We start from the raw sequence: 16,424 nt of genomic DNA, 5'->3' as shown, positions 1-16,424 counted from the left end.
AGTAAGGCAGGTTGCGGGCCTTGATGAAGTGGAAGAACCTGGTGACCCCCGGGTGGCAGAGGTCATTGTGGAGGGCCCGCAGTCTATCGATCTGCGCGCTGGCGCAGGTGCCACGCGATAGCGCATCTGGGGGTTCATTTAGCTTCCCGGGCCGGTACAAGATCTCGTAGTTGTAGGTGGAAAGTTCGATTCTCCACCTCAAGATCTTGTCATTTTTGATTTTGCCCCTCTGCTTGTTGTTAAACATAAAAGCAACTGAACGCTGGTCAGTGAGCAGGGTAAATCGTTTTCCGGCCAGGTAGTGCCTCCAATGACGCACAGCCTCCACAATCGCCTGGGCCTCCTTCTCAACAGCGGAGTGTCTGGTCTCCGGGCCTTGGAGGGTTCGTGAAAAGAAGGCCACGGGTCGCCCCGCCTGATTGAGGGTAGCGGCCAGGGCAAAGTCAGACGCGTCGCTTTCCACCTGGAAGGGGATGGATTCGTCCACTGCGTGCATGGTGGCTTTGGCAATGTCCTCCTTGATACGGTGGAAGGCTAAGCGGGCCTCTGCCGTCAAGGGAAAAGAGGTGGACTTGATCAGCGGACGGGCCTTGTCCGCATAGTAGGGGACCCACTGGGCGTAATAGGAGAAAAACCCTAGGCACCTCTTCAGGGCCTTGAGGCAGTGGGGCAGTGGAAGTTCCATAAGGGGACGCATCCGGTCGGGGTCGGGGCCGATGACTCCGTGTTCCACAACACAGCCAAGATGGCGGCGTCCATGATCCCCATGTGGCTGGAGGCGTCCAAAATGGCTGCTGTACCGGTGATTCGCACATGGCCGGGGAGGTCCAAGATGGCAGCCCGCATGGCCCACACGCGGCGCTGCTGGGGTTCGGGGTGGCTTTGGCCCTGCAGACGCTAGCGTAGTGTCCCTTCTTCCCGCAGCCCGAGCAGATCGCGTTTTTCGCCGGGCAGCGCGCTCTGGGGTGTTTTGCCTGGCCACAGAAGTAGCATTTCTGGCCTTGGGGCACTGCTGTCTGGCCTTGGGACACTGCTGCGGTAGTTGGGCCGTTGTTGGGGTGTGGCTGGGGTGGCACGGCGCTATGAGGCGGTCCTACCGTGTCCCAGGCTGTCATTCCCCGCGGCGTCCACGGTGCAGAGGAGTAGGCATCCATGCCCTGGTAGGCTGCATCCAACGATAGTGCGAGTTCAGAGGCCTTGTTGAGGTCGAGGTTACTCTGCTCCAACAGTCGCTGTCGGGTGTAATTGGATCTGTGGCCCGCTACAAAAGCGTCCCGGATAAGTTCCTCTGTGTACACGGCGGCCTTTACATCCTTACAACCACAGGCCCGGCCAAGCACAGACAGTGCCTGAAGGTATTCCACGGTCGATTCCCCAGGTTGTTGTTTACGACTCCCCAGGAGGTGCCTGGCGTACACTTCGTTCACTGGGCGCGTGTACTGGTCCTTGAGGAGCTTGATAGCGTCCGCGTACGAGGTCGCGTCTTGGATGACCGAGTACACTCGGTGGTTCACTTTGGAGGTCAGGACATCCAGTTTGTCCTCGTCCGATTTGATTGCTTCGGAGGCGGTCAGGAATTTTTCGAAACACTTAAGCCAGTGAGTAAACTTGGTGGATGAGTCCGCCTCCCGATGATCTAAGTCCAGGCATGCTGGTGTGAGGATCTTCTCCATTATAAAAATGTTGTTAATAAAATTGATGCGCTATCAATTACTCATAAAAGACTGAGAGTTAGAAGAGTAACTAAAGGCTTTTATTAACAACAGAATGGAGGTCTGCCTCGCGTGGTCGACCGGTCCATGATACTAAGGGCTGGGGAGCAGTCACCTTTATACTAGGACCTGTGGGAGGAGTCAGCCGAGGCATGTCCAGGCATGTACACAGTGGAATACAAACAGGACAAACAGGAATACAAACAGTGGTTTACCACACGGGCGTCGGCAACATAGGCCTTACCCAGTCAGGGTATACCGCCAGCAGCACTCCTACCTCACCATGAGTGGCGCGCGATGTGTAAGAAGGCTGAGATTCCGAAAGGAGGTGGTTGCAGAGATCTGCCACCTGCTTCGCAGAGATCTGCGTCCAAAGCTCAGGTGCAGGACGTCTCTGTCGGTGGAAGTGAAGGTGACGGTGGCATTGAACTTCTATGCCACCGGCTCCTTCCAATCCGCTGTTGAGGACATAGCTAACATATCCCAGTTCGGCGTGCATCGCTGCATCCGCCAGGTGACCGATGCCCTTTTCAGAAGGAGACGCCAATTCATCTCCTTCCCCATGGCCCTGGAGAGCCAGCATCAGCGTGCAGTGGGATTTGCTAGACTCGCGGCCTTCCCCTTGGTGCAGGGCGCCATTGACTGTACGCATGTGGCTTTGCGGGCACCTCTGGAGCATGGCGAGCAGTATCGCAACCGGAAGGGCTACCATTCTCTCAATGTGCAGCTGGTGTGTGACCACAAGCAGCGCATCCTGGCTGTCAATGCCTGCTTTCCAGGCAGCTGCCACGATGCCTTTATCCTGCGGCAGAGTACTGTGCATGACATGTTCGAGGCACAGCCTCCCCCAAGAGGATGGCTACTCGGGGACAAAGGCTATCCTTTGTGTACCTGGCTCATGACCCCGCTCCGCGCGCCCAGGACCGCTGCTGAAGAGGCATACAACGAGAGCCATCAAAGGAGCAGAAACATCATCGAGCAAACTATTGGGGTCCTCAAGCAGCGGTTCCGCTGCCTTGATCGTTCCGGCGGATCTCTGCAGTATTCGCCGCACCGGGTCTCCCAATTTGTCGTAGTTTGCTGCATGCTACACAACCTGGCTCTCCGCAGGATTCAGGCACTGCCACCTGACGTTGGACCACCACCTCAGGAGGAGGAGGAGGAGGAGTACGTTCCCAGGAGGGAGCGACAAGGTCCAAGGGCCGTCCGTCGCCAGCTTATTGAACGTAACTTCTAAGCCCCCTGTCAGGGAATGCCTTGTGGCCATGAAGCAAGATGAATGCAGCCGCTCCGCAAGCCCTCAGCCGGCGAAGGCAACAAAGACTAACAAGAACAACCATGGACACTGTCTGAATAAAGATAAATTTATATTTGACAAAAATGAAACCCCTTCCCACATGAATCCCAAAAACAATCAACGGCCCCCGCAAAAAGTGCAACAAACGACTCACTCCCACAACCTGGGGAGGAGTAACTCCACATTTGAACAAACCAGGCCTCAACCTCGGCCTTAACGCAAAAAACATACCCATAAACAAAACAACCATGGGCAAAATAAAGATGTCCACCGCCATATAAAATGAAAGCTGGCCACACCCTCTACTTAGTGGCCTGCGAGGGCGAGACCTTGTCCAGCCTTTTGGCACCCCTGCCCGGCCTGCTGCTCCTCCGCAAGCTCTGCCCAGTGGCTGCTGCAAGGCTGGGGGAAGGCGCCTGAGGGTCAGATGTCCTTCCGCCAGATGGCCTTGGGGGGCGGCCTACACGGGCTTTGGGCCTCGAGGGGCCAGCTGTTGATTGGCGCACATGTGCATGCCCACCACCAGCTCCAGCCGCTTGCCGTTGACGCTCCACTGGGGGAGTGGCGGCGACGGATGGCGCAATGTGGGCAAGCTGGCGTATTGGAGGCGCTGGCTGGTGATGTCGCACGCTGGCACTCGCCCGGGCACGCACTGCACGATCCGCACCAATCAGCCGAAGGGCGGATCGCTGTGCTGCTGCAGCGCGGCGGGTGTCCTGACGATGCCTGGCTGAGGCAGCGCGTGTGGCAGCAGTGAGTGCCCCTATTGCCCTGGTCTGCGCCCGCATCACATCCGCCACTGACTTGACGGCATCAGCCAGCGACTCCATCGCCGGAGGCATCCGTTCCACTACCTCCATCATCATCCGGCCACTCTCGGCATTTGATGCCCCAAACTCCCGCACACTGGTCGCCAGCGACTCGATGGCCTCAGGCATCCGTCCCACCACCTGCATGAGCTCTGTGTGGCGGCAGTCCGAATCCTCGGCCATTTGGTCCAGCTGGCGCACCTCCTCCGAGGTGAAGGTGGCCAGACTGGAGGCGGGACTCTCCCGCTGGGGAGCAGGGGTCCGAGCTAGGCAACCCTTGGCACGTTGCTGGCGCCGAATGTCCGCAGCAACTGCACTCCCCTCCGATCCTTCCCCCCTCTGGGGGGAAGGCCGCGGCCCACCCGCAGCCCTCCTGGGTGGCTGGACGCCACTGGTTCCAGCAGCTGCACTCCCCTCCGAAAGTTGCTCCAGGCTCTCGTCCAGGGAAGACGTGTCCAACACTTCGCCCTCTGCTGCGGGACCTGAGTCCTCCCCTGATGGTCCGGGTTGCTCTTCCTCCTCCTCCTCCTCCTCCTCCTCCTGTTCGGAGGGGCTGTCACTGGCAGCTTCAGGGAGCTCTTCGTCACCAGCTGAAAGCAGGAAGGCACAAGAGTAGCTTCAGAGTGAGGAGAGGGCGTCAGCGAGGGAGTCATGACTGGTGGCATTCAGCGCATTGGTGGCACAGTGGCAAAGGAGGTAGCTCGGATGCGCAAGTGCGACGAGAGAGGGCCAAAAGGCGAGGTCCTTACCATTGCCGGGCAGCGGAGGGTCGGCTTCTCCGCACGCTCTGGGCACAATCACGCGGCCTCCCATGAGGCCACTCACGCGCTCCTCCAGGGGAGTGAGCTTCTGGAACTTGGCGCGGCCTCCCCTGGTGATGTCGCGGCGCTAGCGATTATTCGCAAGTTTAGCCTGCAAGAGAAAGGACGGGCTCTAAGTACGGTGTGTAGCCGTGACGTAGTGTGCACTGCCTCCCATGGTGGAATAGCTTGGCCAGAGTGTAGCCCTGATCTAGTGTGCACTTCCTCTCATGGTGGAATAGCTTGGCCAGAGTGTAGCCCTGATCTAGTGTGCACTGCCTCTCATGGTGGAATAGCTTGGCCAGAGTGTAGCCCTGATCTAGTGTGCACTGCCTCTCATGGTGGAATAGCTTGGCCAGTGTGTAAAGTGCAGAATGTGCAATTGATGCTCATGACTGTCCCAAAGCTGCTGGCTGAGCGCTGCCCATTAGGCCTTTCAGGTCCCTTTGCCCATCATGTCAGGTGTACATGCAAGAATGAGGAGGAGAGTGGAAAGGGTACTCACCCTGACAATCCTGGTCAGGTCATTGTATTTCTTCCAACATTGCACCTTGTCCCTGGGGGCACCGCCGTAGGACGACACCCTGGTGGCGATCTCCCTCCAGGCTTTGGTGTAGACGCGGTGGGTGGGATTCCTGCCATTGTCTGGGAACAAGATCCTGCGCCTCTTCTCCAATGCTGTCAGCATGATATCCAGATCACGCTCTGAGAAGCGCAGGGCACACTCACGGGCCTTCTCATGCGTTGCCATGGCTCCTTGGGCTCAGCAGCAGTGTTGAGGCCTAGTTTGAAAGCTGCAGTGTGCAGGGCGTGGCAGCAGACCAAATAGTCCCTTCCCCCTTTAAGAGCTGACCGGCGCCACGGGGTCTGCTGTCAATCAAAAAATGACCGCACCCGCGCTGCGCCCCGCCTCGGCGCTATCCCTCTGTACCGCTGGCTTAGCGCCTAAAGATAGTCGTGTAACGCCTCTTTTAGCGCTCCAGCAACCTCTTAGGGCGAAGCAACTGAATTTCGGCGAAGGGGGCGCAACTTTGGGGCGGGCGCTAAAGTCGGGCGGGCGCTAACGTTAGCGCCCCAAAACTGGCAAAACTGAATTTCTAGGCCTATGTAGCATCTTCCAATTTGGATGATAATAGAATATTAACTCCAGATTGTGGGAGAGGATCTGAATTTGTGTTCGAGAGGTTCAAAATCTGCAAATAGCTCTATCTAATCCTCTGGTAACATACTGAAGCACTACTTGGATACATACTAGAAGAAATCTGAGGTGTGTACTTTCAGATCACATACTTTGCTAGTACTCCAATCTATACTTCCTTCAAAATAGTTCATCAGACCTTTCTGCTCTTTGCATTATATCTAATTTTCTAGGATATAGCAAATGCTCCACATAATTTAACAGAGAAGGCTACGTGATCCAGATCACTTCTGCTGCTTCTATAATGTAGAAAAGCAGACTTGCAATTATATGGTACCTTATCATGTCACTCAGAAATGCCTCAAAGAATTTTGCATGCAATGAATTATGTTGAAGTACATTGGCTGTTACTATGTAGGAAAATGCAGCACCTATTTTGCACACAAGATCCTACAAGCAGTAATGTGATGAACAACCTTTTAACCTGTTTCTTTGGCGGTGTTGGCTAAGGGAGGAATGTTGGCCAGGATTATAAAAAGCTCCATCGTCCTTTTACTTTCTTAAGGTCTTGTTTTTCATTTTAGTGCCTAACACGTTAAATTCTTTCTACCACACTTCAAATATACGTTAATTTATGTCATTAGTTTTAACCTGTACCATGACTTCGAGTTACTCTCCCTCCCTTTCCAGGTTTTCTACCCCTTCATCCTGGCACTATTTGGGACTCCCAGTTACGACTGCAAATATAGCTGTCTATACCCTTCTATAGAATCCCCCACAACTACCACTCTTTTATTCTTGTAGTCTAACTGTCTCTCACCTCCCTGGGTAATCCCTTGCTCTATGGTGCAACAGTTTTGCTCAGGACCACCTTCCTCTGAGTGACTGTCACTGTCCACCTCATATTTGTCCAATACTAAGGGGGTGAAATTGGTCTTTGTTGGTGGCACAAAATGAACGATAGCGAATCGGCAGCACATTGTACACTCTGCCCGGCGGTTAGTCATCCAATTCTCTCTTTCTACATGTCTTGAACTGTCTAGCACTGCCGCTTGGACAGCCATATTATGGAGAGTACAATCCAGATATCTCTCATCCTCTTTGATGCTGCAGAGTTTGCCGTTTGCTGTTCGAGCACAAAGATCCTCTGCCTCAGAAACTTGACTTTCTGACACTTCGAGCACGTGTGCTACCCTTGGATACACTGCGGATCCACGATGGCCCACATATCAGTTCAAAGTTCAGGCACTAAATCAATAACTTTAAACAGCTCCTAATATTGAACAGCTGAAATGAAATCAATTGAAATACATTTAAATTCAAAATTCAGTAAAATACATAAATGAACATTTCAAAACTTATTTTCCAATCACTCCCACTGAGGCTAAACTCCACACTCTTCTGATCTTTCACACTCCACCAGCCCCTTGAAGCTCAAGGGGAAGACAGAGGTAGATGTTCCAGTTGCATTAAAAAGAAAGGTAATCCAACAGCTGCAGAAACTGAATGCAGAATATTTGTGTGGAAACGCCCAGCTGTGTAGTGGGAAGCAGTATCCCCTCTTGCCCTGTGATACATCGAAGGCCGCAGAGGCTGTGCAAAGAGGCGACTGGTGAAAGAAAACATTGACTTTGGTGTACTTCCCATTTGTTGCCGCAGAAGAATTTCATTCTAGTGCCTCTCTCATTATACTGAGAAAAAATAATTTAGGGTAGCCCATAATATAAGTTAGCACATTTTAATTATTAACTATTGTTTCCCCATAAAATGTAGGCACGGCTGCCTGTCAAGTGGATGGCTCCTGAAAGCTTGTTTGAAGGCAGTTACACAATTCGTAGTGATGTCTGGTCATATGGAATCTTACTATGGGAAATATTCTCACTTGGTAATGATTAGTTTTTCATGATAATGCAAATATTATCCCATGAATTCTACTCAGTTGTGTTGCCTAATGTCACATTTTCAATATCTGCTCAGGTGTCAATCCATATCCTGGAGTTCAAGTAGATGCAAACTTTTACAAGCTAATTCAGAGTGGGTTTAAGATGGACCAGCCGTTTTATGCTACTGAAGGGATGTAAGTTTTTCTACCTTCAATTTTACTTAAGAATTTAAAACTCTGGCATAATCGTTCTGATACGTTGGCCCGGAATTTGCAGTCAGCAGCGAAGCAAAGGCGTTCGCCACTGGCCCCGAAGAAAGCTGCCAGCAGAGATTTCACGATCTCTGTGGCGAGGAGTTTGCCTTTTTCTTCTGAAGTAAATAAGAAAAAAGTTTGAATATTTAACGTTAGCGGGTACACGGTTCAATATGGTGTCCCATATACTGGTTGGACATGGTTTCATGCCCATGATCCTGAATATGGCATGTTGCCAATCTCATGGGGTGGTGGAAAGTGGAAACAGGGTTCTTCCTTACAGAAGGATATTTTGGAGGTCGAGCTCTCCGAGCGACTCTAGTATCTGATCAACAGCTGCAGTGGCGGAGGCCTAAGGCTTGGCTGTCTGCCCATCCTCTTGGTCAGGGTCTAGTGTATACTGCAGGAACAACCTAAAGAATGTAAAAAAGTACTTTCAAATGAAGGAAATACACAAATAAATATTGTATTGTAATGTCTGCTGATGACACCGTGACCATTATTTACTGGGGGGTATGGTAGCATAGTGGTTATGTTACTGGACTAGTAATCCAGAGGCCTGGACTAATGATTCAGGGACATGAGTTCATAATCCCACTACAGCAGCTGGGGAATTTCAATTCAAATAATTAAATAAATATATCAGTAATGGTGACCATGAAACTTGTCGTAAAAACCCATCTGGTTCACTAATGTCCTTTAGGGAAGGAAATCTGCCATTCTTATCCAGTCTGGCCTATATGTGACTCCAGGCTCACAACAATGTGGTGACTCTTAACTGCCCTCTGAAATGGCCTAGCAAGCCACTCTAGTTGTATTCAAGAAGGTGGCTCACCAACACCTTCTCTAGGGATGGGCAATAAATACTGGCCTTGCTGGCGACGTCCACATCCCGTAAATGAATAAAAAAGTTAGATGTACAATCATTTTTCAAACAAACATCTGGAACTTTTGAATATATTGTTTAACGTATTTAATGCAATTGTTATTTATGTGCAATGTATTAATTTCCTACTTCCTAACATCCATTTCCATGTTTACACAGATACAGTGTGATACAATCCTGCTGGGCTCTTGATCCGGGAAAAAGACTCACATTTTCAGACTTAGTTTCTATTTTTGAAAAGCAACTTGCAGATGCTGAAGTAGCTGTAAGTGAACATAGACTTTCATTCTGCCAGCACAATTTACACTTCATCTAGAGCCATCCTTTGTTTCTTAACCTGTCCCATTACCGTCTCCTTTTGCCTTGAATATCTCTTAATATCTCTTAATGTCTCTTAACCTCTCCTGCCTTCTATCCTATCACAGACCTTCCCTTTTGTTCTTTCATCCCCTCCCCCCTTTCCCTGCCACTTCACTTGCTTAAAAATCTGTTCCATTTCCTGCTTTTTTCCAGTTCTGACGAAAGGTCATCGACCTGAAACGTTAACTCTGTTTCTCTCTTCACAGATGCTGCCTGACCTGCTGAGTATCTCCAGCATTTTCTGTTTTTATTATAGACTTACAGGAACTACTGATAGCATAATTACAGTACTTGAAATGAAGGCGTTTGCCTACATACGAAAGAACATACTTATATAGCACTCTTTTTGTCCTCGAGCCATCCCAAAGCACTTTGCAACCAATGGGTTACATTTGAAGTATAGTCACTGTTGTTATATATTGACAAATATATGTTGACAAATATGGTGTCCAATTTGTGCACAGCAAAGTCTCACATACAGTAAATAGGTTAAGTGACCAGTTAGCCTGTTTTTAGTGATGTTGGTTGAGGGATAATTATTGACCAGGACACCAAGAGAACGCCCCTGCTGTTTCTCAAATAGTGCCATGGGATCTTTTATGTCCATCAGCACAGGCAGATGGGGCCTTGGCTTAACATCTGATCTGAAAGACGGGACCTTCAACAATGTAGTACTCCCTCAATATTCTACTGAAGTGTCAGTCTAGATCAGGGGTGGGCAATTATTTGGGCTGGAGGTCCACTTAACAAGTTTTGGTGAGCTGTTGAGTGCCGCACAACGATGTTCCCCCATAGGTGCGTAGCCGCATGGTCGCGCACCAATCGCGAGATCCTGCGCAGGCCGCTCACCAGCTCCTGACGCCGGAAGAGATACCGTGCAGCAAATTTAAAGGGACCGTGCACGTTGGTGAGAGCAAAGTGTTAAATTGGTCAAGTTGAAACAGGCCAACTCATAGTGTTGATCATCACTCTGACTTCTAGCCGCCCGATAATTTATAAACATAAATTCAGAAAGTAGTCAGATACTATCTTAAATACACAAAATGTAGTGTAAAATAGTGAAATATTCCATTACTAAATAAATGAAATGATTGTTTGATCTATCGATTACATGTTGTACTGAAAGTCTACGTGGCTGTTTGGCAGAGTGGCTCGAGTCTGCGGTGTTCCGACACAAGAGGTCTTCTCTTTTTAGTGCGCTGAGCACGGGAGCCTGAGGCTTCGCAAGGCCTGAACTACAATCGTGTGCCATTACCTGGAGTCCTTGTGCTCCGGGATCTACTCCCGTGTCTAAAACGGCGATGAGAACCCTCCTGCTGTCATACTCTAGGGACCTGGAGAGGAAAGACACATCGAGATGAGCAGCCATGACTTGCCTCAGACTAATGTGCAGCTCGAGCTCCATCTCGTGTTCTATTTCTGTCCCATCCAGCGAGCCGGATAGAATGAACTGGTGAGCCGGATACAGCCCGCGGGCCGTATTTTGCCCACCACTGGGCTAGAAGCTCCCCGCTCTTTACTGAGGAAACTCCTAGAAACGGCAGGGACCTGCGGGCCATGTTTTGCCTGCCACGGGTCTAGATTATATGCTCAAGCCCTGCAGTGGCACTTGAACGCACAACCTTCTGACTTAGAGGCAAAAGCGACATTATTAGATCCAGATCTTATAACTTGCTGTTATTAAATTGCCATGATTATCTCCCAAATGGATTCATTATTATCTCACTTATTTAATTTAGTACAAACTAGTGGTTTGTGTTGATTCATCTGTTACATCATCCTATTATTGTTTGTTCTGTTTTTCAGTTTTGCTAGTGGGCCAATATTTTTTAAATATTTATAAGTTTTCACCACATTGTAAAATATTATCACCTAGCAGTTTTACAAAAATCCTTATTGTGAAATCCATTCTTACACATGACAGATCTATTGAAAATATACTTTTCATACTAATTTATTGCTTTATTTTGTTTTTATTCAGCTTTACCATAACATAAAGGTGTGCAAATACAATTCAAACTATAAAAACCAGCCCACTAGTTCTTGGGAGTGTACCCGCATGCAGTCTGCAAGTGCCACATCATCGCTGAATGAAAGCATTCCAATGGATGAAGATTTACAAATGTAATTTTTCTGCTGTACTGACCACCAAGACACAGATGGTTTCACTGGACTCTGAATGTTTTCTTTTTACCACTAAACTAATCAATGACTCTCTAAGCTGCTAACATAAAGAAAGCTGCGATTGTTGAAAGCGTTTGATTTTTCTTGTGTTGTAATTCAGTCGTTTCTGGAAGACTGGGGTCTCACAAATTGACATTTTCCCCTTTGTATTATACAGAGTATTGAAAAATGGTAAATTAAAAAACTATACAGAAATTAAGCCATGTTGAAATTAAATCATGAAAGGTGATGAAAATTATAATGAAAAAACGGGAGAGACGATGAGCCAGCTTTTTAAAATGGATAATGTAGAAGCAAACAGCATATCTAACTTGTACTGTGAGTGTAGAGCTGGAGGACACAGGATAAAATTAACAAGTCTCAAGCAACAATTGAGATTAGGAGGAACTCCCTACCCCCTTGCCCACCCCAAGTATACACAGAATTATGGTTATGTGAAATAGGTCCCATCTAAAGGAGGTAACACTTGAAAAAGAGCTGGATAAATATCTGGTTAGAAATGGGATTAAAAGATATGATAGGTACAGATTGAGATAATGAAATGCTGCGTGAAACATAATGGTTCCTAAATCACCGAGACAATGGAAATATCATTACAAAAAATTGCACATTACAAAGCAATGTCATTGCTGGTCTTGGATATATATAATGTAGGATGTAAGATTAGATAGGTATTAGGGGATTTTGCTTGATTTACTACAGCAACAACTTGCAATTATATAGTGCCTTCAGCATAGTAAAAAGTCCCAAGGCGCGTCACAGGAGCGTAATCAGAGAAAAATTGACACCAAGCCAAAGAAGGAGACATTAGGATAGTGAGGTAAGTTTTCAGGAGCGTTTTGAAGGAGGAGAGAAAGGTAGAAAGGCGGAGAGGTTTAGGGAGGAAATTCCAGAGTTTAGGGCCTCTTAGAGGTTGTAGGGCTGGAGGAGGTTACAGAGGTGGGGAGGGGCAAGGCCATGGAGGGATTTGAACACAAGGACAAGAATAGGAATACTACCAGGGAGCATTGAACAACTTTTCATTATCTTTCCTCAGTGATGAAATGGATTGGGTAAAGTGCATAATAGAGATGATTATGTATGTTCTGTGGAATGGATTTGGTAAATTGCTCTCTTATGTTCTTATGTCATAGTCACATTTGTTATAAGCAAAATGACCTAAACATTTCTCGCTTTACCGTATAGAGTACACATTTTTCTAAATGCTAAAATATGTCTAATATGAAGAAAATGTGGAATGTCAATTCTCGATGTCCTACAGGTTCTTGTATCTGCTCAATTTGATTAAATTTTCTTCTCCCTTCCACATACAACTCCTTAGAGGGTGGATAGGCAACAAACCTCAATCTCTCCCAGTGCCATCTGAGCCAGCTGCTAGGATGTGTGCAAGTGTGGTCCAGGGAAACTAGCCCTTCAAATTTCCCCTCTCCATATGTGATAAGGGCTGGCACCTGCTTGCCACTTCCTGCTGACAGCATGACTGAGATCAGAAACCTGCCATTTGGTGGTAGGTACAAGAACCTATGTCCTATTATTCCAGGAATTGGCATGGCATGGAGCTCCATCATCACATCAGCTTTTTGGGTTTCCAACAATTGACCTGTGCCATACTGTAGGATTTTATTGTGAAATCAGTCAGAAATGTGGCCTTTTCGCAGCCAAACTGACTTGATAAGCTTTAAACAGTTTAGTTGGCATGTATACAAGCAATCAATTTTAAGTATTCATCTCCAGTCTATTTGTAGAAAACAAAATTCAGTCAAGAACAGTTTGACCGCTGAGTTGTGGGGACAGCGGGTTCATTCAGGTGATTGTATTCAGAACCATTGTGATGTCATTATCTTTAATGTGTGATCCTGGGAAAGAATGCTGCTCATTTTGCAAGCTTTCTGAGATTATACTGCAGTGTTGGAAAAGGCACAATGCAGATATTTCAAGCCTTTGATAATCAAGATAAATCATGTTTGTCAATTAAGTTTGATTGCTACTTTCTCAAAATGCAATTTTAAACTTTTTTCACCTTTTTATCTCTTCGCATTCTAAGTACCATTACCCAGCTGAGAGGGCAGGCAGGTTACAGGCCTCTGCTATTGGGTGAGATATTAGAGATAGAGGGGGCTCAGAGTGGTTTCCCCCCTATTTTCCCATTTTCCTTGCAGGGAAATACCTGGGGGGTGATTTTGCCAATGGGGACGTGATGGAGGCGGGACTGCTGCTTGTCGGGTTTTAGTCCCGCCTCCATTGACGTCCGGCCAACCCACGCTATTTTCCCTTGATTGATCTTGTTAAGCCCGCCCAGCGGGTTTAGCAGGCCAATTAAGGGAAAGCCAGTGACAGCATATGACGTTTCAGCTGTCAAAAATTTTTGACAGATGAATTGTCATCATTTGACAGCTTTGAGAAGCTGTCAAACACTGACATTCTCTGTTGTTTGGTGAGTTCTTGTACTCAAGATTCACCAAACCTATTTTCTGAGCAGAAAGCAGATGGCTGTTGCATCGGAGAATGCAGCAGCCATTCTGTCATCTATGCCGTGGAGTTGCCGGAATCTCCGGATCCCCAACGGTTGAAGCCTGCAGGAAGAAACAAAGGGAAGGAAACTTTTTCTAACACTTTACACTCACCTCACATACTTACCTCTCCACACTTGCACCCATCACTTACCTTCACAGCGCACTTTTCGACCCCTCTCACCCCCACAGACCCACTGCTCGCCTCGCTGACCCTGGTGGGGTTTCCCGACGTCGGGAAGCCCACACTTGTGTTGGAAAAATCAGGCAGTTAAGTGGCTGTAATCCCCTTCCCGCCTCGAGGAGACAAGTCTCTGCGCGAGTCGGGGACCCACCTCCCGGGAAGATGGCACGGAGGCGGGTTCGGTACCCGCTCCCAGTTTCTGCCATTTTCCCGGCAGTCCCACCTCCAAACCCGCCTCCCCAGGGCTGGCAAAATCGCCCCCCCGGGTTTTCAGTCAGCACCTTTCTCTAATGGCACAGCTAACATCATGATTGCACTGTGTGGGGAATCAAGTGGGTAAAACAGCAATCTATCATTCCATGGCATCCGTGTACATCATCACCGTGCTGCTCTTGCAACAACTACTTTCAGTTCTGTTATGAGATTGGGGACAAGTTATTTATATCTTCCAATGCGCATTGTATCAGTGCATCTACTCCAGCATATAGTATTTCTCAGAAGTGGGCCTAATACATGCTTAGTTACAAATATTGCAATGCTGCAACACATATTGCTCTATTTATCAATATTCTTAATTTTTGGATTTATGCTTTTATATTTTTGTATTGGTTAAGATTGTATTTATATTACTGGGCTAACAATGTCTTCACTGTTCTCAGGAAGCATTTAGCCATTCCAGGCATGTATGCAGCATGTCTCACCAGTGCGCATGAAGCATGCTCAGTTACAGGGTGACAGTATGGCACAGAAATAAATGTAGCCAAAGCAGACACAATGAAAATATTTTTGGGTTGAATGTGAAGTCTAAATAAAAATAAGTTTGGATCACTTGAATCATCCGTACAGTCCAATATTTTACCAAGCTGGTCCCTAATTTATTAATTTTGAAGGATTTGAAAAAAATGGAAATGACAACTTGGTTCAGGTCGGGGATCCCTCTGCAGTTGGGATTAATGCACACTGCTGAGCAACACGGCAATGCTGCATGGATGGATACGGGTTTATACATCTGGCTCCCCTACATTAAAAAAATAAGCATTTTTAGAAAGAGGAAAGACTGGTTCAAAATGCTCTTTTTGATAGATCTGAACCCCACCTACCTGCTTTCTCACCGAATACTTCAATCCTTCCCTTTCCAGAATTGTCTCTTGACCCCATTTGTACAGTTTATTTCAAATTCCTTTCCTGGTAACCTTGTTCCACTACTCCTTTAATCTTAGTAGTCTTAGTATTAAAAAAGTTCTGCCTGGGTTCCCTTACTGCTAACTTCCTCATTTTTAACTTGTGCCCCATTATATTTGAACTACATGGTAAGTTCTCAAGTTTTATCAGCTTGTGGCGGGATAGTGCAGCGTGTAACCCAGATACTCTTCTGTAGAAAGGGGAAGGAAATTAGAGGGAGAGCAAACCTATGCTGCTTCCGTGCACCTCTTGGCAGCTGGCTAGCGTGTTGCATAAGCAGAGGCCTGTGAGCCGCATGCTTAGCTGCCCTTTTGCCTGTGAGCCGCATGCTTAGCTGCCCTTTTGGCTGTGAATGGTGCACAGCACGGGGTGGAAACTGAAGTCGAAGGAATGCATTGTTGGAATAACGCAGAGAGAGATTTGCCTTGCAGCTGATTTGTGCCATACTTACACTTGGAATGCTTTATGCTGTTATCACTGAGTGTGCAGTGGGGAAATAATTACACAAACAATCGCTCCTCAGCTTGATGGGCACTCATCTTGAAAATGTAAAAAGCATGCTTATTTACATATTATAGCTACAAGAATGATTAGAATGCTACAACATGATGTGTTTACTGCTATTATATCATAGGAATAGCTTTATATGACTTTGTATTTCCATCTTCTTGTACTGTTACGGATAATATTTATACTAATGAGGTGATACTGAAAGCTGTATTTTTTGCTAGTGTACTTTTTTATTGCATTTGAATAAAATTTGAAGTTAAATTTCAAATCTCTTGTCACTGTTGTAAAATGCATTTGTTTTATTCATAATCTTTAGAGAAACACCTTTAATGAGCCTTTGGATCATTAATATGCAATGAATTGGATAGCACACCTTTCTTTTATACTGTTATTTACATCACTACAATTTTGGCACCAATTGTACTAAAAGCACACCAGCCGCCTGTGATGTGATTTTATATCTGTGTGCCTCAGTGCTAAGCACTGCAAGTGTGTTATGTAAAGTGTATGCTAATGAGCCATTTTTTTCCTTTTATACGATGTCAACTTTCTAAAAACAATGCAGGATTTGGTGGAAATAGGATGGACAAAAACACTACTTTTCATGGGGGTTTCACCCTTTTTCTGTAATTTTATATTTGGTTGGCTGACACCTCCACGATTGAGAGGGCGGGTGAACAGCTCAGGTCGCCTTTGTAGCCAGCTGTTTTCTGAC

At 47.2% G+C, this 16,424-nt stretch overlaps 1 protein-coding gene across 1 annotated transcript in view; it reads left to right on the top strand.

The window, feature by feature from the left end:
- Positions 1-15,971, top strand: part of LOC147111900 (receptor-type tyrosine-protein kinase FLT3-like) — a 94,510-nt gene extending 78,539 nt beyond the window's left edge. The window contains exons 19-22 of the mRNA XM_085999284.1: positions 7,530-7,641; positions 7,734-7,833; positions 8,939-9,044; positions 11,121-15,971. Of these exons, the coding sequence (XP_085855410.1) occupies positions 7,530-7,641; positions 7,734-7,833; positions 8,939-9,044; positions 11,121-11,267 (465 nt within the window). The 3' untranslated portion in view covers positions 11,268-15,971. The remainder of the gene's footprint in view (positions 1-7,529; positions 7,642-7,733; positions 7,834-8,938; positions 9,045-11,120) is intronic.
- Positions 15,972-16,424: the final 453 nt, after the last annotated feature.

This window comes from Somniosus microcephalus, chromosome 10, assembly GCF_052327205.1.
Source record: "Somniosus microcephalus isolate GS21.2 chromosome 10, FLI_Smic_1.0, whole genome shotgun sequence".
Classification (NCBI taxonomy): domain Eukaryota; kingdom Metazoa; phylum Chordata; class Chondrichthyes; order Squaliformes; family Somniosidae; genus Somniosus; species Somniosus microcephalus.
The sequence above is the reverse complement of the archived record's forward strand: the minus strand, read 5'-3'. Positions and strand labels throughout refer to the sequence as shown.